The sequence below is a fragment of the Sparus aurata genome, chromosome 15, assembly GCF_900880675.1.
Source record: "Sparus aurata chromosome 15, fSpaAur1.1, whole genome shotgun sequence".
Classification (NCBI taxonomy): Eukaryota; Metazoa; Chordata; class Actinopteri; order Spariformes; family Sparidae; genus Sparus; species Sparus aurata.
This window is the reverse complement of record NC_044201.1, coordinates 6,970,808-6,995,690: the sequence shown is the minus strand read 5'-3', so window position 1 is coordinate 6,995,690 and position 24,883 is coordinate 6,970,808. Positions and strand designations below refer to the sequence as shown.

The window sequence follows — 24,883 nt, the reverse complement described above, 5'->3', positions numbered from 1 at the left end:
GATTATTGAATTGCAGTCCTGAATGAGGGCCAACAGGTGCAGTCCACCTGGGGAAAAAAATGTTTCACACTTCATATTCTACCTCTTTGATCTGAGCGGCACACTCACAGACAACCCTGATCCTACAACAATCCTGCCACCCCTCACAACTAAAAGACCTCTATATACAAAATATTACCCTCGAGTTCAGTGTAATTTAATATCCAACACATCTGCATTTTTTTCATCATTACTACTACTACCATTCCTATTGCTCCCCCGAGCTCTTTCCCAACTCTTCCCCCTCCTGTCTCATCCCTTTCTCCTTGTGTTCTGCTGTGTTTTGGTGAAATCTCAGCTGGCAACTGTGAGTCGTTCACTAGCTGCTCTCACAATGGCCTCTGGGATTATGCTAAACACAGCGCCTCGGCTGCTCTCCCCATCGACCGGCGTCAGCGACGCCCTTTGGAGCACACAGGAAAGAGATGGAGGGCTCTCAATGAAGATGTCACTGCAATTACACAAGCACGTTTCACAGACACCCTCTCTGTCTGCTCTTCCTCCTCTCGCATCCCCCTTCCCCACTTTTTTAAAACATTTCTTTTCGACAGTCTTTTGAAGTGCAGCCTCATCTCTTGCAGCTCTTTCATAATGCATGCCCATTTTGAATTTGCATGAATTCACTTTCCAGATGCTTCTGCTGCCATCATGACTTACAATGATGTGTACTGTACAGTACTGGCTATTGTATTATCATAGGATGAAAAGAATAATAAGAATGGCCTGTTTTTTATGAGTCTGGGTTATTTTTGCGTCACTCCTCTCACTATTAGGACATGTTGCAGAAGGACCGAAAAAGTAGTTGTTAACTGCTGCGTGTGTGCCGGCCCTGCACTGATGAAGGAAGAGCTTTCTGATGTGGATGATACTGCATCAGGAACTGATTGGCTGATGTTTAATAACCAACAGTACCTGATGCATTGCCTTCAGCATCGAAAGAAGCGTCACTCCTCCATTTATGCCCTGAAAAGTGTGTGTCACTGGTGTATACAGGTTGTATTGTTAAACAGTGTAATGAACAAGATTCTCAGAAATGATTACTCCTGTGTGTGGGTGTGTGTGTGTGTGTGTCAGGTCCAATCTATCACTCTTACATTTAAGTATATGTTTGTGCTGTCTGATACATTATGTTCCCCTCTGGTTCACTTCAGTCCAAATAGGGCACCTGGGTCTTTTGAGGTCACATGTTGGCGTGTTTTTCTCGCAAGCAATTTTTTTTCCATTTTAATACATTTCTGCACTGATGTCCAAATGTACTGTATCAGTCAGACAAGTGCCTTTGTAACATCAGTGTGAGAAGGACCGTCTGCTTTCGACATCAAAAACATGTTAGCTGAGACTTTCTCACACCTAGAGAGACACCCACCTCAGCCTCGCCTCTGTGATTTGCAAGCGGGACCGTCTCATTTTGTTCCAGTGAGGAAAAAGGACCGAGGGGAACATTCCCTCATCCTCTCTTTCATCAGTTTTGGATACAGTCTTCTATTAATCTCTATAAAACAGTTTCAAAACGGCTTTGATTAACAAGTGCTCTGTCTCAATGTCTCTTCACTTTTTGTGCGTCTGTTGAACAGCTTGCCAAGTCAAATAAACTCTGAGTGAAGATTCAAGCCTTCTGAGGTTTTTTTTTTTTGCGGGGGGGGGGGGTTTATCTGTGTTTGTGCAGTTATTTATTTGCATGTTTTTATTTAGTTTGTTCCTGTGCCATGTTCTGTGTGGGTTCATTCAGTCGCCATTACTCAGAAATACTCACGTTAAAGATTAAATACTAAAGAATCTGCGTTTTGCCAGGAGAAGTCTGAATTTGACTGCACCTACCGGATATGGCTCCACGTAGACTCTTATCTGTGATCCTCTGTCATCTACACCCTGTGAGGAGAGGTCAGAAGGTCGGCATGAAAGGAGCTGGTGCCAAGTTCATCTCTATCCACTCATATCAGCTGCTGGCACACACACACACACACACACACACACACGGGTACGCACACACACTAACACAATCACTTGCTGTCTCTTCACCCATGGGAAATCCAGGAAGCAATGCCAGTTCCAGCAGATGTTCCTGAGGCGAAGGCATCTTGTAAACACCATGAAATGTATTAGAGGCTAATGTAGTGCTTGCTGACAGAGGTCCTCAACACATGATGTGATTATAACACCTGCTGCACACACATAGTGTACATCTACGCAGGCTCTGAAGTCACTCAAAGCATAACGGGGTCTTTATTTGACAACTCTTAAAAAGTCATGCAGGGTCAATGTTGACATTGTCATTCTTAATGGTGCAATATGTAAGAGGAGAAAGATCTTTATTGACTTTTTATGCCTAAGCAAACTAAACTGAATAAACGTACTGCACATAAAGGACAACCCAATTTCATACTGTTTTACTTCGTTTACACGTGGCGGACCCTGCCACCTTTTTAGCTTAAAACAGTGTTCTGAGAACAGCTAGTTTGCTCAGTTATGGCGGAAATAGATATTTCTGAGTTTGCATTATTACCTCATTAATATTGTTAATATTACAATTCTGAGTTTGAATCCAATTTTTCTCCAAGACGTACATAACTGTTTTAAAATGACAAAGAAAAGCGCAATTCCTCAGTTTAAAGACGCAGGAACCAGCGCAGAGCTGACAGATACGATTAATCAACTATCAAAATAGTTGGCGATAAATTTTTCTCGCCATTGACTGGTCGATTAATTTTCAAATCATTCCCGGTCTGATAGAAATCGCGCAAAAATAACAACCCTATCACTCAAAACTCGTCATGGGGTACAATAAATCTTAACTAATCTATGACGTGTTATGCATCAATTGATCCTGACAAAGCAGATACACTGTGGAAACGTCAACTCTGTTTCCCTTGGCTTCTTATTGTTTTGAGTTTATCCGTCAGCAATACACTCGGATCGCAGTTTTCCATTTCTTCTGATGAGCCCCCTTTTATTTAATCACTTCCCATGAGTCTATAGAGGGAGCCACTGCAGCCTCCTCCTGATCGCTCGCTGCACTCCGGTGAGAGACGAACCCGGAGCTCTCTCAACCTGCCCGGTACACCGCCCCCAGCATGTCATACTGTACGAGCCGCATGTTCATCACAAGTGCTGCTCGCTCTCCCACAACCATCTAACATCCACAATAAAGAGCCAGCCTGCTGCTGCTGCTACTGCTGCTGCGCACACGCTCGGATCTGCAGCAGCAACAACAACAACAACAAACACACGGGGACGTTTTCCTTCTTCAGCACACCAGGAGAGTTTTGGGGATCCGCAGGTATAATTGCAGGTACGTCTCCAAGGCGCCACGGGATGACAAAGCTGCTGCGCACAGAGCTCAGATCAGATAAACATGAACACAATCCACCGAGGAGTGTGAATGTTGAAACAAGCCAGGGGAGGAATCTGGAGCAGCACTTGTTTGAGATGTACTTCGCTTGTTTCGGGGCATCGTCCGGGAACAAGTGTCAGTATCAACAACAACGGCACATTAATGTGTGAATGGGCAGCTCGCATGTTTTCGAGCAAGTAGAGAATTTTAAGCTCCGCACGGCTGATTAACTCGCGCATTTTCCTGACAACTGACTGACACACTCGGGGCATGTTTACGCACGATCTTTACGCGTGTTACGCACTGAATCCCTTTTGGAGAAAAACAGCAGAAAAACACTTCACCTAGTTGAGGTCGCGGATTCAGCTGGAGCCGCGCCAACATAAACACCACGCCAGCAGCGGGGAGACGTTGGGACTCGTTAAGCAATGCCATCAGTGATGTAATAACTGGTATTAAAACATGTAGGCTTGTCAAGCGAAAAATGATCTTGCACGCTCTATCCATTTGGTTCCTCTGTCTGCATCTCGTTACAGTGCTGCTGCTCCGACGTTCGCCCGACATGCTGGGGATCTGCGTGTGTCTCTGTGCGGTTTTCAGCCATGTCCTCTCTCAGGAGGCTGAGGAGCCCGTCTCCTACACAGTAAGTGACCGATTTTATTTCTGTACCAGCTTTTTTTCTCACTCTTTTTTGTCTGCTTAGGGCAACCTGGAGCACCTTGGAGGTGCTGTTTACTTTAATCTGCTGAGGGGTCAGGGGTCTTAGTTTTATTTATCATAAGTTTTCACATGAAAGGACTCTAATATATGTATGATTTCATGCCCATCATTATCCATCCTTCACAGTGCACAGAGGGCTATGAGTATGACCGAGTCAGAGAGCAGTGCAGAGGTGAGAAATGACACATTCATGCATCTTTTCTGTCTTTATGTTTCATCAACCAATGCTATATCCACTCTCTTCCTCCGTTTTCCCCTCTCCTCAGACGTCGACGAGTGTGCCTTGTTAGAGGACGCCTGCAAAGGAGGGATGCAGTGCATCAACCACTTTGGCGGATACCTCTGCCTCCCCAAGAGCGCTGTCATCTACATCAGCAAGGACGGTGAGCCGGTGCCGATGCCGGACCCCGTCCCTCCTGTCCCCGCCGTCCAACTGAACCAGCCTCAGCTCCCACGCACGTCCTCAGCTGGATCCCAGAGGATCACCTACACCAGCCAGACCATCCGCTGTGCGACAGGGTTCACTGCAGAGGAGAACAACTGCAGAGGTAAGATCAGCTGCACAGGCACTCCAACCCTTTCCTCATTCCAGCTGCAGGATGATAGAAAGCATCTTCAAAGTAACTTGAAACACTAGCCTTTCATTTGATTCTTTTTACTGCTTTACACCAGCACAAGGAGACGGTTGCTCTTATCTCGGCAAGTGGTGCTGATGAACTCTGTCAGCAGGAGCAGAGGTGTGACCACAAAATATGTGCAATATACTCTCTGCAATAAAACATCTTCAAAATTAATATCGCCATCGTCAAATTAATATTCATCTTCATGAATATTAATTTGACCTTTGGCCTTCACGAGAAGGATTGCTCCCCAAAAACGATGTGTGCTGAAGTATCAGTAGTGTGCTCTTGTTGCACTTGGCCCGGCGCAGAAGAATGTGTCTGAATGTGTCTCTGGCAGAGATATGTAGGTATTTGATAATTGCTCGCTAACGACTTTAGAGCCTCAATAAGCAGAGCTCCAAAGGTGAACTGTTCATCCATCTGTCTGACAGTCATCAGCGGAGGAGCCATGCGTAGCTGCCAGATGTGTTGCAAGCTTCTCTGCTCACCGTGATGTCATGTTTTCTAAACTCTTTTGGTCGCTCGCAGCGTGATGTTTTTGGCCAGAGTTCAACTTCTTTCCTTAAATGTAAAAATGGTGCCTCGGGTGTCGATGGCAGATCACAGATATTAGATATCGAACTGTGGCAACATCTGCGCTCACATACAGCCTTTACACCTACTGTGGATATTCCCTTGGCCTGGTAGCTGCGCAAGACCATGTGGGGGTGATCCTGTGTTTCAGCGAGACTTTTTGATCTTTACAAATGGGGAGTGGGTTTAAAGATTCATTCTCTGTCGCACACACACACACACACACACACGCACACAATGGTGCCCTTCGTTGCCGCTTTGTTCCAGATGTTCATAGCTGCACCTGAGAGGGAGGATCTCTGATATCACTCGCATCCAGCTCTTTTGGTTGGTCACGTGTTGCTCTGTGAAAGTGCGGCCGTGTCATGTTATTAGCTGCCTAAATGTAATGTAAGACAAAGTGCATTACCATACAGTACATGTGCTCAGCGGTGAGGAGCTCCTCTTGCCAGTAGGCATGTGGTGAGCGGCTGTGTGGCGAGGCCTGCGGTCACGGAGCTCCAGTGAAAGTAACACATTTGATTTTACACCTGGGGCAAAGATATGTGTGAGGTGCTTTATGTGTTTCTCTGAATTGGAACCCAATTAGGTTTTATTAGAGTGTAAAACATGGCAGCATATCAGCTAAAGTAACCACATAAGCGAGCTGGCATGGGTATAATACTTATTCATTCACTGGCGTGCCGCTTTCAGTGCATGGGCTAAACAAAGATAGGCTGTTGCTGTCAGTGTTGGTACTTTGAAATGACTGGAGGGGTTTTAACTGGAAGGCGTCTCGTGCCGTTTATTCACGCTGGTGAAGTGATATAATCTTTGTTTACATCAGTCTCTGGTTTCTCTGTCATTACCTCTCGCTCGCCACAATGAGACAATTGTTCTTGGACACAGAATTGTCTTTGCTTTTTTTTTTTTTTTTTTTCAGTTCCACGGTGGCTGTTTTTGCACAGCTACCTATCTTGCGAGCGAAGGAATTCCCATTTTTCCCTCCAATGGGGGGAAAACCTCAGTGTATCAAATAGTGCTTACATCAGGCTCCTTCCCTGCTAACTCACCACTCTGCGGAGTGGAAGCTAGAGTGCCGAGTCAGGTAGGGCAAAGGGGAAGATGAAAGGCTGACACTGACTAAATAACCGCACGAGTGCCGGAGCACTGACCGAGCCAGGTTGTACCAACGTCATGGGTTGTGCTGCTGCTGCTGCTGCTGCTGGGTTGTTTTGGTGACTTACTGCTGAGTGTGTGGTGAACAGTAAAGAGATCAGCTTAAATGCTCTGGAAAAAATGAAGCCAATTTTCCAAAGCACAACTTAAATCGTTGAAAAGGCTGTTTATAAAACAAAATAGCCTCTCTTTCTGTTCTTTATGCTGATTAAAAGAGAACCAAACCACTAATTATATAATACACTTCACCCTGATATTTTTCCTTATAATAATCCTCCCCATGGGGATAACTATTGGCAAACTGGCAATAAAGCTCCTTGGCCCTGAGTGTGAACCCCAGGCCTAAGAGTGTGTTGTTGCAGTGACACATCTGGGAAGCTGGCGCCCTACTCCAGCCCGGCCACACAGAGAAACTATGAGCCCTTACTGTATGTGTGACAGCTTAATGATGCCTCGCATTTCCATGACCTCCCCCAGCCTCCAAACATACACACACACACACACACACACACACAGACACACACACACTTACTGTGTTTACTGCTTGGAGATGCCTACAAGTGACTCGCTGTAGTCTTATGTATACATATTAACTCTCCTTTTCAGCAGCGGTGAGGTCACTTCCTCTGAGAAGTGAAGGTTGTCCATCAGAAGTTGTCATTCACTATCAGTCATTAAAGGGGCAGTTCACCACCAAAACCAAAACTACATATTTTCCCTCTTACCTAAGGAGGTAATCCATCCAGACTGTTCTAGATGTCTGCTTTCTCGTCAATATAATGCAACTAGATGGCACTCGGCATGTGGTGCCAAAACGTTTTTCTGAAAGCATTACCCAATAATCAAGATAATCCAGAGAACTTGCTGTGAGCAGTTTCATGTAGGAACGATTTTCTTTCTACTAGAGGCCGCATTTTTACATCTGAACCCGACTCGAGCGTAACGTGTTTAATGCTGTATCCTGTATCCATGTCTTCTTGCTGTTGGATGTCATCCCACAATAATTGCTTCATTATTATCTGCATTGGCGACTAAAGCGAGCAACCAGCAATAGATAGTTTTAACTCCCCTAATGTTCAGTTTTGCTATACGTCCTCCATCCTTAGCCAGCCAAAACTACATGAACGCTTGCTGCTTGGAAAATAACAAAATCTGTGTTATGTTCAATGCATCGTCACTGAAGTAACGAACGCCAGCACCTAACAGGACATATAGGGCCAACAGGGAAAGTAGGTCCATCACTTATCATCAGGTATCACTTTATATCACTTATCAGATATTTTTACACCATAATTATTTATTTTTAATTAATTTTTATTTTTAACTTGAAAGCACCGTGTCGATCTACATTTTTTTTTCCAAACCCGGGCCCGGCCCAACCCACCAACCGTATCACTGCGCAAAAGAAAGCATGCATCTACTATTAAAAGATGGGCCAGCTAACTAGGGTCACTAAGGTAGCTGACATTACAGCTCAGCCCAAGTGCAACAGCACTCATATCAACATGTGGTGCTGTCATAAGCACAAGCCTCTAGTCTTTGAGTAGATGTAAGCTTCTGCACGGTGACGCGGAAAGAAAATAATTCCGAGACCAAACTTCTCACAACGAAGTCTGTGGATTGCCACCTAGTTCGATTTTATTCAAGAGAAGCCAGACATCTTGATGGTGGTTATCTCCAAAAATCTGCAACTCATGCCAAAACATAAAAACTGGATGTGCGAATAACACCACAGGTCAGAGGAAGATTTTTTTTTTCTTTTAAAGCTTGGGATGAACTGTCCCTTTAAATCTGATGAAAGCTTGAAAGCAGTTATTTCACAGCTCTCGTTTACGGTTGACCACTCTTGTACTTAAATGTGCTTTCAGTGACTTCAGGCATATCATTTTGGCCTTAATGTCAGATTTGACACTTTCTGGGTTCTCTCCCGCAGCAAGCCTTGACTTTACACACTTTAGCTGCTGCCTATTTATTTCTCATCTCCAAATTAGATACTCGTGCGCTGCAGTGTGGGACATGAAAGGACATGCCACTCCTGTTTACCTGTCTGGTTTCCTGAGGTCATGCAGGCCACATTACCACCTGCATGCCTGACTAATTTCAGCTACGTCTGGACTCTCTTCACCTGCACCGACTGGAAATCTTTCCTAAATATGTTTTATCAAGGCCGTTAAGCCCCTGTGTGACAGAGAACTTGTGTACTTTTCCGAACAAGGCCGAGCGCATGCAATAACATTTTTCCACGCAGATGCAATGCACTTGGGAGGAATATCTCTGGAATGTCAGCGGCGGTTGTTTTTTCCGTTTGCTCCCATCTTTTGTGATGGTTGGAATTACTCACCACCTTGACAGATAAGCGTCAGATCGATCTGCGTGGAGCAGGAATGCAGAGAGCAGAACAAGCAGAGAGAGCACAACATGACGCTGCTTCATGAGTTGACCTTTACAGCTTCTACTTTACAGCTCCGCTCGCTGTTGTCTCATCCTGACATTTGCACTTGAAGAAACAAGCCCCGGCCACCAGTCTCTGCTGATCCACAGACAATGTAGGAAGATGTGAGGGTACGCAGAAAAGCGATTGCAGTTTTTCAGGAAATTCCTTCAGATGTTATCCTGCATGTGTTTGTTTCTGCCAAACATCCATCACACAGATCTGGAAAATGTTTCTGCACAGAGAGGGAATACTTCACGGAGGTGAACGTGATACAGGATGTACAGGATGTTAAATTAAAACAATCTGCAGTGATTTTGTTGCTCGACATGAGGAAGTGGGATCAAACACAAAGCCTTTGCTTGATGAAAACTGACCCACTTTGTTTCGGGTTACTCAAAGAAAAAAAAACCTGAGGCACACCTTTGTGCCTGTTGAACCCTCCTATTACCAGCTAAGCTCTTGGCTTCCACCTGCTCTCAGACTGATGATTTGCACTGTCCTGCATCAGTATGAGATTGTCCCGGTGCCCTATGATTTTACTGCCCAGCTCTCTGCACCTGTTACACAGCTGTAATAACTAGTGTTGCATCTTTAAGCCTTTGACTTGTGGATGCTTTCAAGGGATGGCGATGTCATGCCAGTCTGCTAGCCCACAGCAGTTTGTTGTAGAGACGGAATAGTAGGATGGATTGCCACTTAGTGTTGTTCAGACATTCATGCCCCTCAGGATGAGTTATAATAACTTAAGCAATCCTCTGACTCTTAATTTTCAAAACTCAACATTCCCATCACCCTCAGCTTTACTTTGTGTTCACTAGCAAATGTTAGCATGCTAACAGGCTAGATTTAAATGGTGAACCTGCATTGCATCCTGCAGTTTGAGCATTTCTTGTGGCGGTCTGTGGAAAGCTGGTTCCATTTATACTACAGTGAGCCAAAGTAAATCTTATGTGTGGGAAACACTAGAACCGCAGCTACTGACAACAACTTCTAGGGTCTACTGTTTTCCTGCATGTTGTCTCCGGGTTAAATTCGACAACTTTGACAATGAAGGTCCTATGGTAGAGTCTATGGGAAATACTAACATGGTAAACATTTTACTTGCCATACATCAGCAATCATTGGTTGTGGTTAGCATGCTGGTGTTACCATTCAGCTCACAGCACCTCTGTACAACATCACAGAGCTGCTAGCATGTCGAGTTTGTTATTTAATGGTTTATCTTTGTTTTTTTATGTTGATGTACTTAATATCTCTCTCAGTTCACGTCAAAATTAGATTTTTTTTTCAGTACATCAAATATACTATGCACAAATAAAAGTTAAATAAAGGAGCAGTTTGCAGCGCTAGATGTGGAGTTTACAACCAAGTATACACCCTTCACATTACCCTCCAAGGCCATTTCTAGAGCTAGTGTTTGGTTTGTCCGTTCTGGGCTACTGTAGAAAAATGGTGGCGCAACATAGTGGGCTCCATGGAAAAGGACCCTCTGCAGATACAAAAGGCGTGTTCTACACTAAGGTCATGAAAACACAACAATTCTTAGTTTAATGTGAATACACACTCATAACGTAATCATGAATATTCCATTTCTGCCAATTTAACATCAGAACTTTGAAGAACCATTTGTATGGTTCCATGTAACATATTATATCTGGAGGCCACAACGGTAAAGCAAGAAATCTAAGTATAGAAATGCAAAATATATGTTCACGGTAGTTTGAAAGCGAGTCGCCAGTACATACATGGTACACCAGAGTGCACTGACAAGGTAAGCTAATTACTGAGTTAGTATCTGCCTCCAACATCCATTATTGGTCATGTTTTAAAGTCAATACCAGTGAATCAACATTGCTGAGATTTTCTGGCTTTCACAACTCACTTTCCATCCGTAAACTGTGCCAGAAAACCTGTTGATGTTGCAACTCCTCAGCCGCCGATAAAGACGTTTCAACTTCTTCCATGCTCTCATCATAACTGGATGTATTTTGAAATCGGTGTCTCCATGGCTGTGTGTTTTTAATCTCTTGATCTTTGACCCCAAGGATATCAGAAGTAAAACAACCGCAGCAATTTTAGCAGTAACATTCTCAAGCACAACCAAACACATGACATGGAGAATCATAGAGAGATTAAGAGAATAAGAGAGAATGTGTTTTAATGATGACTGTTTTATCAGCTTACTAACGCTGCCAGGGAGGACTCGAGTATCTTTGGCTCTGTGAATATAATCCAACCATCTTGCAGGCAGCCCCAATTTTGGCCTGTGCAGTGTTGCTGTACAGTGTGCTGTTATTGCTTGTGGTTTGCCGCTGGCTCCTCGCTGCCATCCCATCAGCGATGGCAGGGAGAAGCAAGGGGGGAAGCAGCTTTGCCGTGCCTCCTTGGCTTAAGTGCTTAATGTTGTTGTTATTATTCTCCCTGAGGTCGGTGCCTGTCCAACGGCCAGCTGCTTCCTCCTCTGATGTGCTTACATGTGTTGCTCTTTCCGTTTACCTCATGATGGAAAGGGACACGGGGCTGCTATAAATCACCGTTGCGCTCAGCTGGGTGACACTCACATGCGATCGCAGGGTTTCCTACAGTTCTCGACTCATTTTGGTCACGCTGTTATTTTTGCGCGTCCGTGTTTCGCAGGTGTCATTCCTTCCACGCCGCAGATCTTGCTTTGAAAAGCTGTGAATGGCTGCGTGTCAGGTGGGCAGAGCGATTGATCGAGCTTTCAGAGCAACAGGAAGGATTATTATCAGTCAAGAATGTAGCTGGCACACTGGACGGATTTTCAAGAATGTCAAGACTCTGCCTGACCTTTAGTAGAGTGTGGAACAAACTCACAAATCAGTTAGTAAGTGTCAGCATGACTAAAACTCCTGTTCCTCCTGAACAATGAGAGCGATGAGAGGGGGAATCTTGGGAGTGGTGCGAAAAGCAAGAGCATGGAAATATTTCATGCCCTAATACAGATGGAAATACACATATTATAAGGTTAGAGTGTCTTGAATCCTTTCATTTCTTATCTGCTTTGTGTTTGGACTTGCTTTGAAAGGGAAACACCACCACTCCCATTTGTCCCGAGGTCGTGTTTCGAGCCAGTGATAGCTGCAGAGACAATTACACACAAATGAAACAAAGCGCAGGAGGAGGGGTAGAATAAAGGTGCTTTAGCACATGGGCTGGTGTGTGACATGCTAATAAATTTGACGTTGTGAAATTTTATGGGCTATTAACATCGCACATCTTGCCCCCTGCTTTCCCAAAGATTGAATTATCCAATAATCAGAGGGAAACAGAGATGCTGTCCAACAGCAGGATGGCTCCAACTGTTCTTTGGAACGGCTCCTGCTTTCCATTGCAGTGGTTCAGTGAAAACAAGACTAAATGCTCTCAAGTGATAATTACAACAGGCCCTATCATGTCAGAATAAATCTGGAGCAAATAACACATTGTTCTGAATTCAGGCCAAACAATTTTTAAGTCCCCGTTTTGGACACATATGCTTTTTTCCCTTTCAGATAACACTCCACTCCGTAAAACATTGTAAGTAACAAAAAAAAAAAAAAAAAAAAAAAAGGTCATTTACTGTTTGAGCACCTCCAGTGAACACACACCCACTGATTCACACACTCACATTCTTTGAGCTGCCGCCATTCCCGTTACTCCCCCGACTCCCACAAGGCATTTAGAATTAATCTCCCTGAAAAGCAAGGAGTTTTTAACTCTGACATCACATGTGCACACGCGGCCGTAAATCTAACTTCAAACCTTAAAAAGCCCTTTTTTGTTTGAAAAAAAATAATAAAAAAATCCCTCCACCCTTTCTCCTCATTCTTTCCTTCCACTCTTCTGCTGGACAGCCTTATCTTTTCCCTGTGATGTTACAGCAGGCTCACTCTGAGAGGAAAAAAAAAAATCTGACCTCAGAGAACAGAGTCACTTCTCCCCACACGCAACACATCATCACGTTTGATGGCTTGTTGCAGTGAAATCTGTTTTCCTGTGTAAACTACACGGACTGTGCTGCATGTGGTAAGCTGTGGAGGCTTTATGGGACCTGAGAGTCAGCCAGTGTGGGATGTCCTCCCACCCCACCCACCCACTCACACACACTTGCGCACACACAAACGTTCGTGGCACTTTGTATTGGCAGCTTCTTAAAGCTTTAGTGACAGAGTAGCAGTTACCACAAGATATTCCCGTGAATGAACCTTTGGAGTGCGTTCAGCAGCACATATGCTTTTATTTAGAGCTCTCAAAGCTTCCTTGAAGGGAGCGAGGATGACTCTGACTTTTCCGTACACAGAAGTTCTGAGGAAGCATCACCGCATTGTTAGACACGTGATGCCACTTCAGTTCATGGTTTATATAGTTATGTAAAAGACAGTCGGCGATTTCTGCGCTGCACCAGCGACTCCTTGTCTGATGATTCACGTAGTCGCCCAAAACCACTCAAGCAGTGGCATAAATGTTGTCAGATTCCAGGTTATTCGCGCCGAAATCTTTCCAAGTGCACCTGATGTGATTCTGGTTGGCAGCAGTCACCCAAAACAAGAGCAAATGCCTCTATCAGGAGGTTATTTGTAGCCCACGTCTTGAAGCCATATGTGGACCGGCTCTGGCTCAGATGTTGTCCTCAAGTCAGCCTGAAAGTGAAAACTCTGTTGAACACCGAGGGACACTACTGTTCAACCAGCACAGCAATACAGAAATAAAAAAAAAACCCAAAACAAAACAGAAACTGACTTCATAAAAAAAACTTTTCAACTGGCTAATTGTTGCTTAAGTGTGTCAAATGTCTCAACACCTGTTTGACTGATAGCCATGAAAGACCTTAAGCCGAGAGACTTAATCTCAGAATGAACTGCGATAACTTTAGTGATCCCCACATTATTCTGGATCAGACTGGCTTTCTTGCAAGACCAGCCCTAGTTGGTCTCTGATTGGCTTGCTTCTTATCCTTTTTATAAGAAGAAAAGCCTCAATGTCTTCCTGGTGCTTAATACATCCATCCAGAGTTTTTCTCGGCACTGACACTCCTCTGGACTTCTCTGGAAGAGGTTGGTGTTTTTACTGGGGAAACTGCAGCTCATAAGCCACCATATCAGAACTGCCTGAAAAACAGAGATAACTGCCTAATAAGCATGTAAAATGCTAAACTAAAGGGGAGCTGATCTATGTTCCAGGGGTCCTATGTGCCCCAGCTCAGTATTGTCTTAATGTGTGGAATCAAGGAGAATGTTCTCAGAAATGTTTTTTTTCTCGAGGTCAAATGTCCAGTGTATGTTTCTTTGGGGTCACTATGTTAAAATTAATGCCCTCAAAATTGTCGACAGGCTTCTTAACATAATTTACTTACTCCACCCCACCATTCTTTGATTTTTAACACTAACCCTCAGAGAAGTTAATGTTCAGTGTAGCTGGCCTACTTGTCTACCAAAATAGAGAACTGCATCTTTGAGTGATTCAGACATATGTCAAATAGACTGATTACCTCAAATATCCAACAGCAACTACAGATAGAATGCAGATTGAATTACCTTTTTAAAGGGTGTCCTTAGAAGAAAAACAATTTGTAATCAGTAAATACATTGTTTAAAGACCTGAATCACTTGGAAGACATGTAAAGTGTGTAAGGGAATACAGAGCTGGGGAACATCTGTGGACATAAGGATGAGCCCAAACTAAAGTGGCAAACACTGTAAACATTACACTTGCTAAACATCAGCATGCTAGCATTGTCATTTTTAGCACACAGGACTTTATTTTATCAGGGATCAGGCGTCTCAGACTTGTGTTGTCTGAATCCACTGCCAGAAGGCAGGGCATTTCCAGTCTCAATGAATCACCAAATACCTCCAGTAAGTAGGCGTGGGGCTGATTCACGTCAGGGACTTGATCTGGCTCTTTCCGTCTCCTGACTATTTGTTGTCAATGGTCCTGTATTAACACAGGATTTCACTTCCAGTTTTACTCTCTGGCAACAACATAGCCCTGTTATTCATTGAAGGGTGAGCTAGTGGTTTACCTGTCGAGCTCGCACAGCACTGTTGCTCCCGTTTTATCTTCCTCTGCCATCAACCTGCAACTTTTCTGCATGTCAAACTACAGCGTAGATGGGTGTTGTGTTGTGAAGATGTTTAACCTCACTGTGTAAAGTACGAGAATGTGAGCGGTCTAAAAGCCTGACACTGGGCGCTTTATTTCAGGCGCTCTTCCTGCTTTGCTCTTCTCTCTGCTGTTCGAACGAAGAGCTGACAATATTAACCTAATTGACTGTGTTATTAACTGAAGGGATGACGTTAGGCTGGTACTGGTATATGACACTGTTGAGTGTTGATGAGCTTACATTTCTGTGGCCATACATATTACTTACTTCAGGAAATCTATCATCCATGTCCAGACTAGGACAATCTTTTGACCTAAGAGACTGGATCTGGATGCTGCAGGTCTTTCGCCAACAGCGACAGAGGCCGTCTAATGGAAGAGGACTTGAAGAAAAAAAAAAAACATGTCATGAAACCTTTGGGCTCTTGCAAGTGGGTCAGTATCCCCTGATACTGCTGGAATCCAAGCGTTCAGTTTCTCACTGCCACTCGGTGCTGGTTGCGGATGCACTTTCCCAGATGCCTTTCAAGCCACATCAGAGCGTAGTTTTTCCGGAACAAAACTGCTTTTATCTTTTTCTTTTACTAAGCGGGTCAGTGGGCAACAGACCTTGTCTGTGCATTCCTTCCTGTATGCAGTTCGCACCTGTTGTCTCTCAGGTACACCTTTAGATAAGCCCTGCTTTTGTGCCTAATGTACTGAGTCCATCTTATCACTGCGCCCTGACATTTCAGCCCTCTTCCCTTTCCTTCCTCGACGGAGTGAGGACAACTTACCTTCTGTCCACCTTTTGGTTCATTGGCCAATTTCTCACCGGCACCAGTCCCACTGGATGGAGGGAGGCTGTGGGACTGGCATACAGGGCCTTTGAGGCCCTCGGGGAACGGCTTGATCCTTTCCACATGAAACATTTCTAGGTGAACATCATTTCAAGACATCTGTGCTGCAGCAAGTGTGTCTGCACTCATTTGAGTGATTTATTGATTTAACATGTTTGATCTCTTTGAATTTGGGCTCCACGAGTATTTAACTCTTTGTCTCAGGGGCCTTAAATGCACGTTAACCCTGCCGGAATGATAACACAATCATATCTGTCATGTTCAGCCCAGTCACCAGGGGAGGACAGGATGAAAATGTAGGTTTTCCATTCGCCTTACAGTCAGGTTCTTCTTGCTATTGTTAAGCTACGCACGTGTCAAAACACAATGCAGTGCCTTTCCCCTGTGTATGTGTGTGTGTGTGTGGTATTGAGTATAACTGTCTGTCATGCTTTTAAACTGATGCCCACTGGCTGTCTGCATATGATGGGTTGTGTCAGACCACCCAAGAGTACTGCTGGTGGGCCCACAGGGATGAGCGTATGCAGTGCGGGTGTATTTGTAGAGTGTGTGTGTGTGGTGTGTGTTAGTGTGTGTGTTCGTGTTTGTGTGTGTGTGTGTGTGTGTGTGTGTATGTGGGAGAAAGAGAGACTGATAGTGGTTCAGAAATAAGAGGGTGGGGGGTTATAAAGAGAACAGCCTTTTTGAAGAAGCTCTGGCTCCAAGTGAATCAAAATTGAGAACGTGTTTGGAGGATCAACAGAAAAAGGAGAATCTTTCCACTTCTGTGTCGTGTGTTATTTCCAAAGCTGGAAAATTCTTATTTCTGCTGAAAAGTTAATGAAGAACCTGAGGGAAGCAGTGCTTTTGACAGAGAAACTCACAATTCCATTCACTATAAATTGCCCAATATAACAATAGGATCTTGAAACAGCGATTTTGTGACTATTGATGGATTTCAAGACAGCCATCTAATAATACATCATGATATCTGTCAAACTTCAGCATACTAAATACCCCTAAAAAGGCAAAGTGCAGGAGTTATGTATTAATTTACTGCATTGTGGTGTTAGGTTGACTAAATTTGAAATGAACCATGATAAAACAATGTATGTAAAAAGTGCTAAGTGTCTTAGCTTAGTGCTAGGAGTGATACACTTATGTCCCAATAAAACAAAACAAAATTTACACCCAAGGAGATAGGAAGTAGTGACCTAGTCGGTAAAATTCTCAGGGGAATTGCTTTGCTTTAATGTTTAAAAAACACATCTGTTTTCTCACACTGTCCAATGCTTTAGCAATGCATCCCCCTCTATCTGAAACGTTCTGTTTTAGTTCCTGTCTCTTTAAGGAACCCCCCCCCCCCCCCCCCCCCCCCCTCCATACCCAGTGTCTGATTGGTCAGCTCACACACGCCCGACCCTGCACTGCTCACTGTTGGTACTTAAGTCGAGCCACTGTCACAGCTCAATTAGGCCATTTAATTGGACTACTGCCATTGGCCCAGTATACAAGCACCAGGGGAGAATCAATTTAGTGACGCAAGTATGTCCACCTCTGCCATGGTAAGTGGCAATATGCACTCTTTCAGCTAATTGCTACTGGACCTCGTCCAGTTGACCTATTACATCACATACCAAGCAACTTCAGAAGCGGCAAATAGGCTGCATATCGAACGGGGAAAACTAGGATGACTTGTCGGCGCTCTCCAAAAATGTGTATTTCTTGCGTTCGTCATTATCTTATTCTTTTGTTTGGCTTCCTGCTATGGATTTATGCCTTGGACGACTTCCGGGTCAATGCCCAGTGCGGGGACTGGGGTGCATGCGCCAGTTCAGGTACAGCTAAGGTGTATACATGAAAGAGTAAATGGACTTTCAACCACATTATCTTGGTGTGTTATTCCGACTTTGAGAAATTCAATTTAGTCCGGTTTAAATTGGACTAACATGTTGACATGGACTGTAAAAGTCCAGGTTAACACAATAGTCCGACTTCTTCTAACATCATGTAAACATACTGTGTGTCTCCGGTGATGTTTTGACCTTTCAAATAGCTTAACTTCTACCATAAATAGAGGCAAAATTCAGGCAAATGTGTGACACGGTGATGTCAAGACGTCGCCAAATTATTAATACCGATAAGGCGTTTCAGGAGCAGTGTTTTCTGTGGAAGACAAGAGCTTCCATTGCCGCAGACTTTGGGCTTTTTCATTTTTAAGATCTCCTCTAAAACATTGACACTAAGCCATGTCCTCACCTTACCATCACCTCATCATCCTAACACTTTCACCCCTGATTGTATCAACAATACCATTTATTTATTTTCGACATTCCAGACATAACTTTATAAATTTAACTTGGTAACGTTTGAGTTTGCACATCTTATAATCATTAGGTCTGTTAGACCTGCCGAGTTTTTACAGCAGTTTTGAATTCATTTGGGGAATGTAGCATCTTTCTGGCAGGAGCTTTGTGTTTTTAAGCCTCTTATATTAACATCAAACTACTGCTTATCATGTTATATAACCTATTAATGACAGGGTGAGAGATAGAAAGGGAACGTGTCTCGATCTGTGTGCTTTTGGTTTGATGGATTTCTGTTGAAAGAGCGAGGTGTTACGGTAAAAAGCACATGACTTATCAGTTGAGCTTTCATACACACACACACACACACACACACACACACACACACACACCTCCCCCTTCAAAAATCTGTCCTGGTAGCAGAAGATACGATCTGTGTTCCCCCCCTCACCCGGAGCTGCCGAATAAAAGCCCTTCTTTCTTTAATCCCCCGCTCTCTGTACGAACATGTGTGATTATGCCCATGTGTGTGATGTGATGGTGTCGGTGATCACAGATTTCACAGTTCACACATCAGAGATCACAGAGTTCATACGGTCCAGACATGTTGTTTGGTTTTGTGTTCCTGCATTCATGAGCCCTCCGCTTCCCCTCAGCGTGTGTTTCTCCTGTTTATTGCAGACATAGATGAATGCGCAACAGGTAGACACACTTGTGGACCTGAACAGACGTGCTACAACACCAGAGGCTCCTACACCTGCCAGTGTCCTCTGGGCTACCAACGGAGCGGAGACCACTGTGTGGGTGAGTCACACGCTTCCTCCTCTCGCTTTATCACAAGATTAAAAGTGGCGTCAAGCTTTCAAAAGACTTGGAGCAACTGATTAAAAGACTCGCATCTTTCCTCTGTAAATGTGTGCGCTTCCCTGCAGACAGAGACGAGTGTGCCCTGACCCACTACTGCATGCACAGATGTGTGAACACACAGGGCTCGTACTACTGTGAGTGCAACGCAGGTCACAAGTTGGCCAGCAACAACCACAGCTGTGTCGGTAAGTCACTGAAAAGTCACTGCGAGTGTGTCTGTGTGTGCTTGTGTGTACAGCATCAGGTGATGGAAACACTTTGCTTCAATGATTTAGGGACTCCAACTAATGATTATTTTCATTTTGATTAAAGCTGCTGTAAGTGATATTTTCAACAGTCTAAAACCCAAACACTCTTTCGTTCACCATCATAGAAGAAGGCAACAAGTGTTTTACATTTTTGCTTGAAAGATGTGAATAGCAGGGCAGTTATAAGAATTTATCAACTAATTGTTGCAGCTCCAGATTATAATTTTTTTTCTGATGTACGTGTCAGACATTTTGTGCCGCCACGGATATCCACCTGAGCTGCTCCCTTACCAGGTTTCATTTTTAACCTGTTGTTACTTGAATACTCAATGCACACAACAAGAGTATATTATGATCATCATACATACCTATATTTGTATTGAACTTTCCAAAAACCTGTGTTTACAGAGTGCTTTAATGCACTTTGCATACACAAACGTAATAACATCATAAAAACAAACAAAAGAGCAACATGTGCAATGAATAAAAAACATGAATAAAACTGACACATTAAATAAGGTGTTAATGATTAATGTCAGGTAGATTTAACAAGCTGAACTTAACACTGTTTTTCCCCCTTCCTCCGGTTTTCTCTGGATGGAGATATTTTAAAGTCAGGAACAAAACAAATGGTGTGCGAGCTCTTGTTTTTTTTTTTAAGCCTGGGAGCTCAGAGCTATCATGAGACTCACTGTCGTAGCCCACACAGAACATCTCCCGCTGCCGTCAGAGGAAGTTATTGAACAAGTTGTGCAGTAATAGAGAGCTGTTTGTCTCTGAAACCCATTTAGAAATCCATCAAAACTCATGACTCGCTCTGAGCGATGGTGAAACATGTGCGTGTGTGTTTGCGCCCGCTGCAGTTGTGTGTTAGTCTTTCGGCCCCATTTTGACCTGCACTGGGGAAGCCAAAGTACAATTTTCCTTTGATGGGATAATTAAATGGTATTTATAGTTACTGAGAACAGAGCTGCTATTATGGGATTGATGGCCAGAGCTACAAAAATATGCTCCAAGTTGTAATAAACGAGAATAATCTGTATTATATCCATATATGTAAAACGTCTGACTATGTTCCAGATGTGAATGAATGCGATGTGCAGAGTCCCTGTCAGCACCACTGCTACAACCTAATTGGCTCCTTCCTCTGCCAGTGTGACCAGGGATATGAGCTGGCACAAGATGCCGTCTCCTGTCAAGGTGGACACACGTTAAAACACACATCCGCGCAGACAAATGTTGGCAGATAAATGTTTGCAAACTCCCATCATATTCTCCTTTTTTTTTCTGTACAGACATCGACGAGTGCAGCTTCTCCAGCTACATGTGTCAGTACCAGTGCATCAACAGCCCAGGGAGCTACTCCTGCGAGTGTCCAGACGGATATCAGCTCCAGGGAAACAGGTTGTGTCAAGGTACTACACTTCTCCTCTTTACTTTTCACCAACCGTTTTTTTTCCTTCCTTATCGTATTTATTTGTCCCCTGTGTTTTCACACTCGACAAAGTTCCCAAGCGAGTCCTCCTCTCTCCCTCCCTTCCTCCTCTTCCTCTTCCTCTGCCCCTTCCTCGACTCTTTGAAGATAACCGTTGATCATCCCTGCTATCATCCACTGTTCTACCTCTCGTGCAGGGAATGAAAGCCACTCTCAACCAGATCTGTCATGGAAAGAATGCGGAGGTTAGGCAACACAAACACACTGCAACTTTGTGTTGCCCTGCTGAGCCACCTCTGTGAATTTATATGCATGATGTTGGTTGCTTGAAGTGGATTTATTTGAAGCTCCGGCGCTCGCTCAAAGGGTGAGCTGTTATTTTTTCCTCTCCCCCTCGGTCAGGTGCAGGCTTTTATAGGGGGAGTCATGAATCCGGCCGGTTGTGTCAGAGGGACCTCTTGGTGATGAATCCAGGTTGCTGTGCCAGAAATAGCCCTGTGGTTTGGGGCGCGTTTGATGGGGTTATTTTCATGGTGCTGTGAGGAAAGCGCTGCAGTTAGGGCTATGTGGGGTTGCATTGGGGGCTTTCCTCGACTACAGATCTGCAGGCTTCCCTCTTGTGTTTCCTTGCATCTTCACAGCTACAAACCCTGACACACCATTCCCACACTGTCCTGAACTTTGACTCTGTTTTCAGAGCTCTGTTTCATCGAGCGTGTAGAGTTTGTGTGTGTTTTGGACGTGCGGGATGCTAATATTGTCATCCAGCTATTTTTGACCGTTCAATACTTCTCCTCTCTCACTCTCTGTCCTTCTGCCAATCACCAGACATAAATGAGTGTGAGACGGGGACCCATAACTGCCAAGATGATGAAATGTGCTGGAACTATTACGGAGGCTTCCGCTGCTATCCCAGAAACCCCTGCGAGGCGCCTTACACCAAAACCTCAGAAAAGTCAGTAAACATCATCCAGTGTTTTTGTTTCACCCTCCTCACACTCCAAAAACTCAAAATCTTTCCAAGTTTACTTAGATACACAGTCATCCAACGGGTAATATTTCAGTGAGATGTACGGACTTGTTTTTAGTCATCACATCATATTATAAGAAATGGTAACAAGCAGATTTCCATTTACTTTTTGCGACCTGAAACCATTCTTTTCTTGCTATCGAAGTGGTTTCACAGAGATTGACATTCTTGTTGTTTGTTCACAGTCGCTGCATCTGCCGGTCTCAGACTGAGTGCCAGGGTCTCCCACCGTCAATTGTCTACAAATACATGAGCATCCAGGCGGAGCGGACTGTGCCGGCGGACATCTTCCAGATTCAGGCCACCAACATCTACGCCAACACACACAACACCTTCAGGATCAAAGCTGGGAACGAGGGAGGAGAATTCTTTCTTCGAGTAAGTTGATTTTTTGTTTAACACGAAGAGCTGGGGGAGGGTGTCACAGGTCATAGTGGTTCTCCCCCCCCCATTCTCAAAACATTGTTTATAACTCTAAGCAAACAGGACTAAGAGTCACAGAACTGTTAGGCTGCGCATTGGCCCTTCGTTGAGCTGGACCACTTATTTCTGTATTTGAGGCAGTTTGTCCCATTAGAATTGGCAGAAAGGCAGAAGTAACACTAGAGTCACTGCTGCTTCTCACCTTCGCTCTGACTAGGTTTAGATGACTCACAGGACAATGTCATCGTCAGTTGCTGATGGCTGACAGTCATCCTCTAGTGAGCCCTGTACCATCATAACATTGTGATTAAAAAGGCCCTCCAGCAGAGAGTGCAAAAACGAGGTGTGTCTCCTCAGAGAGGCTCTATGGTGTCTTGTAATTTGTATGGTTATTGCTGCTCAATGCATTAACGCTATGTAACCATGTAACATTAATTCATTTCTTATTTAACATGCCAAGATAGGCGAACCCTAGACTCTTGGTTTCACTGGTGGCAGCAGTGTTTCTTTTCTGCAGCGGTGGCTTCTAGTGTGTTCCTCTAAATCTTTCATAAGTATAACTAACTTTGTTATGTCCCCTCACTGGGACCAGGGTATGTCAGACGCTCACCAGGCAGTAATGTGAGAGTTGATCTGACTCCATTCCCTGGTGAGGGGAGACAGTCTTCTCGGCTGGCTGAGGTCAGTGGGTCCGACAACAGTTTAATCGGGATGTTATGATTGTAGAGTACTCAGTGGTCAATGACCATCAACCATTGGGAATAGATGATGGCAATGTCCATGGGCCATGGACATATTTTAGCCTGGTCTGTGCTATCATGAGAGCTATAGTACTTTCATGGCTAAAAACAACAAATATAAATCTATCCCAATGTATTACATCATACCAATTATGTCTTGTTTCAAAAAAGATATGTGATAAATCTGTCTTGCCATGCTTACATACGGACTGATCATATTTTATTGCAGCGTTCCAGCAATGTGAGCGCCATGCTGGTGCTAACCAAGCCTCTGTCGGGCCCCAGGGAGTACGTCGTGGACCTGGAGATGGTCACTCACCATCTGACCATGAACTACCGCTCCAGCTCGCTGCTGCGGCTCACCGTCATAGTCGGGCCCTACGCCTTCTGAGCGCCGCAAATCCCAGCAGCCAAAATAAGTCTGGTTCAGCAAACATAGCAGTGTAACACAGCAGATGCCTGTATCAGCATAACATACTGTACATTTTCATACAATACATGCATATGACATATAACATAGGCTGTGCCAGACTCATACAGCAGCACAGCAGTTCTCATAGGCTTGCTCATGACAGACCAACCCCATGCTGTGATGTGACCACTGGGCATCTTTTTCTCTCGATGTGCAGGGAAGCATTTTGATGAAGGGTTTGTGATGAAACAATTTTTGACTTTAAGTGCTTGAAGTGGACTTGGGAAAGATGCTGGACGCAGCAGTCATTGCTACTTCCAGACAGAGCTGATGCACTCAGGAAAAGAGGCCTAGTGGACACACATCCTCACTGTGATGGATTTTTGATGCAGCTGTATCTACATTTATCACTTTGTTCGGACCAGAACTGCTTACAATAACCTGTGTGTGCATCAGAGAAGAGAGAAATCACTTTTTATCTATATAAATGTACATGATAGATATCCAATATGAGCAGCTTTTGATACAAAAATAATTTACAGACTTTGTAAATCACAGCTTCTGTTGATAAATGTTGTAGGGGTTAGTGCTGCTGCGCCACTCTGTTTGTGCAAGTTTCTGTATAGTTTTACTCATGAGTAATAATTTCCAGAGAAGTCCAGAACAGTTCAGAAGTGTAAAGGGAGGGAATTTGCCTGTGAGTTGAGAGAGTACTAAACTTTGCATGACAACAGGCTAGATGCTCATAGGCTTTTTACTCGCAGGAGTTAAGTCATGTACATACCCAGGTACCCTGTGTGTGTGGATGTTTGTGTGTGTGTGTGTGTGTGTGTGTGTGCGTGCATGTGTGTTTGTGTGTGTGTGTGTTATGCAAGTGAGTGAAAGTGTGAAACACAGAGGGAGAGAAAGGGAAAGAGTGAGAAAGAGCTTGTTCTCTGCCCCCGGTTTGGTGGATGTGGTCGAGCTGTTTATGCGTTTCTGTGATGCCATCCCCGCGGTCACTGAGGCAATAGCAAGAGATTTTTGAACTCGAGAACACGCGCAGGAAATGACGGCTTTCATAACACACCTCAGCTAATCGACCGCTCGTTGGTGCCACGCTGATTCTCCAGAGGAACGGCTGGGCTTTTTCTAATGTCGGTCCCAGACAAGAAGTCACACTGGCACCAGGCTGGCTTGCGTGATAAACATAATTACAGTGCTTTGCCCTGTAGCTGGTTGGTGTGTATGACACAGGGGATTATTAAAGTGTTAATACAATGCCACCACACTTTTTTGGCAGAATGAGAAATCTTTCACTACCTGCTTTGCTTTCTTTCATGACTCCATGTGTCAGCTCTGGCTTATTGCTGAAACATTGTACACTGTCGACTGAAAACCACATCACCACTCCAAGTGTAGAGAGTTATTCGTCTTTGCCTCAAACTCCTTTTATGTGGTTTCAGCATAGTGCCTTAGAGGTAAATGTTACACTAATCTTACCATTCATGCTGTCAAGACTGTTAACTTCCTTCAATGAAATGCCTTAATGTCTTTTTTCTTCTATTTAAATATATATTTTGTCATATGTACCTTATATTGATTGTACTCTGAAGAGCAAAAGTTATATTGTTGAATAAAAAAT

General features: G+C 44.1%; 1 protein-coding gene across 4 annotated transcripts in view; it reads left to right on the top strand.

Annotated features, from left to right (window-relative positions):
- Nucleotides 1-24,637, top strand: part of efemp1 (EGF containing fibulin extracellular matrix protein 1) — a 34,305-nt gene extending 9,668 nt beyond the window's left edge. The window contains exons 1-11 of one of the 4 annotated variants that reach the window (XM_030442821.1): nt 1,691-3,328; nt 3,907-4,013; nt 4,217-4,262; nt 4,357-4,638; nt 18,786-18,908; nt 19,037-19,156; nt 20,300-20,419; nt 20,515-20,634; nt 21,483-21,609; nt 21,870-22,062; nt 23,077-24,637. In XM_030442821.1, coding sequence (XP_030298681.1) covers nt 3,933-4,013; nt 4,217-4,262; nt 4,357-4,638; nt 18,786-18,908; nt 19,037-19,156; nt 20,300-20,419; nt 20,515-20,634; nt 21,483-21,609; nt 21,870-22,062; nt 23,077-23,238 — 1,374 coding nt within the window. In that variant the 5' untranslated portion in view covers nt 1,691-3,328; nt 3,907-3,932 and the 3' untranslated portion in view covers nt 23,239-24,637. The other 3 variants (XM_030442820.1, XM_030442823.1, XM_030442822.1) reach the window with 3 other exon arrangements.
- Nucleotides 24,638-24,883: the final 246 nt, after the last annotated feature.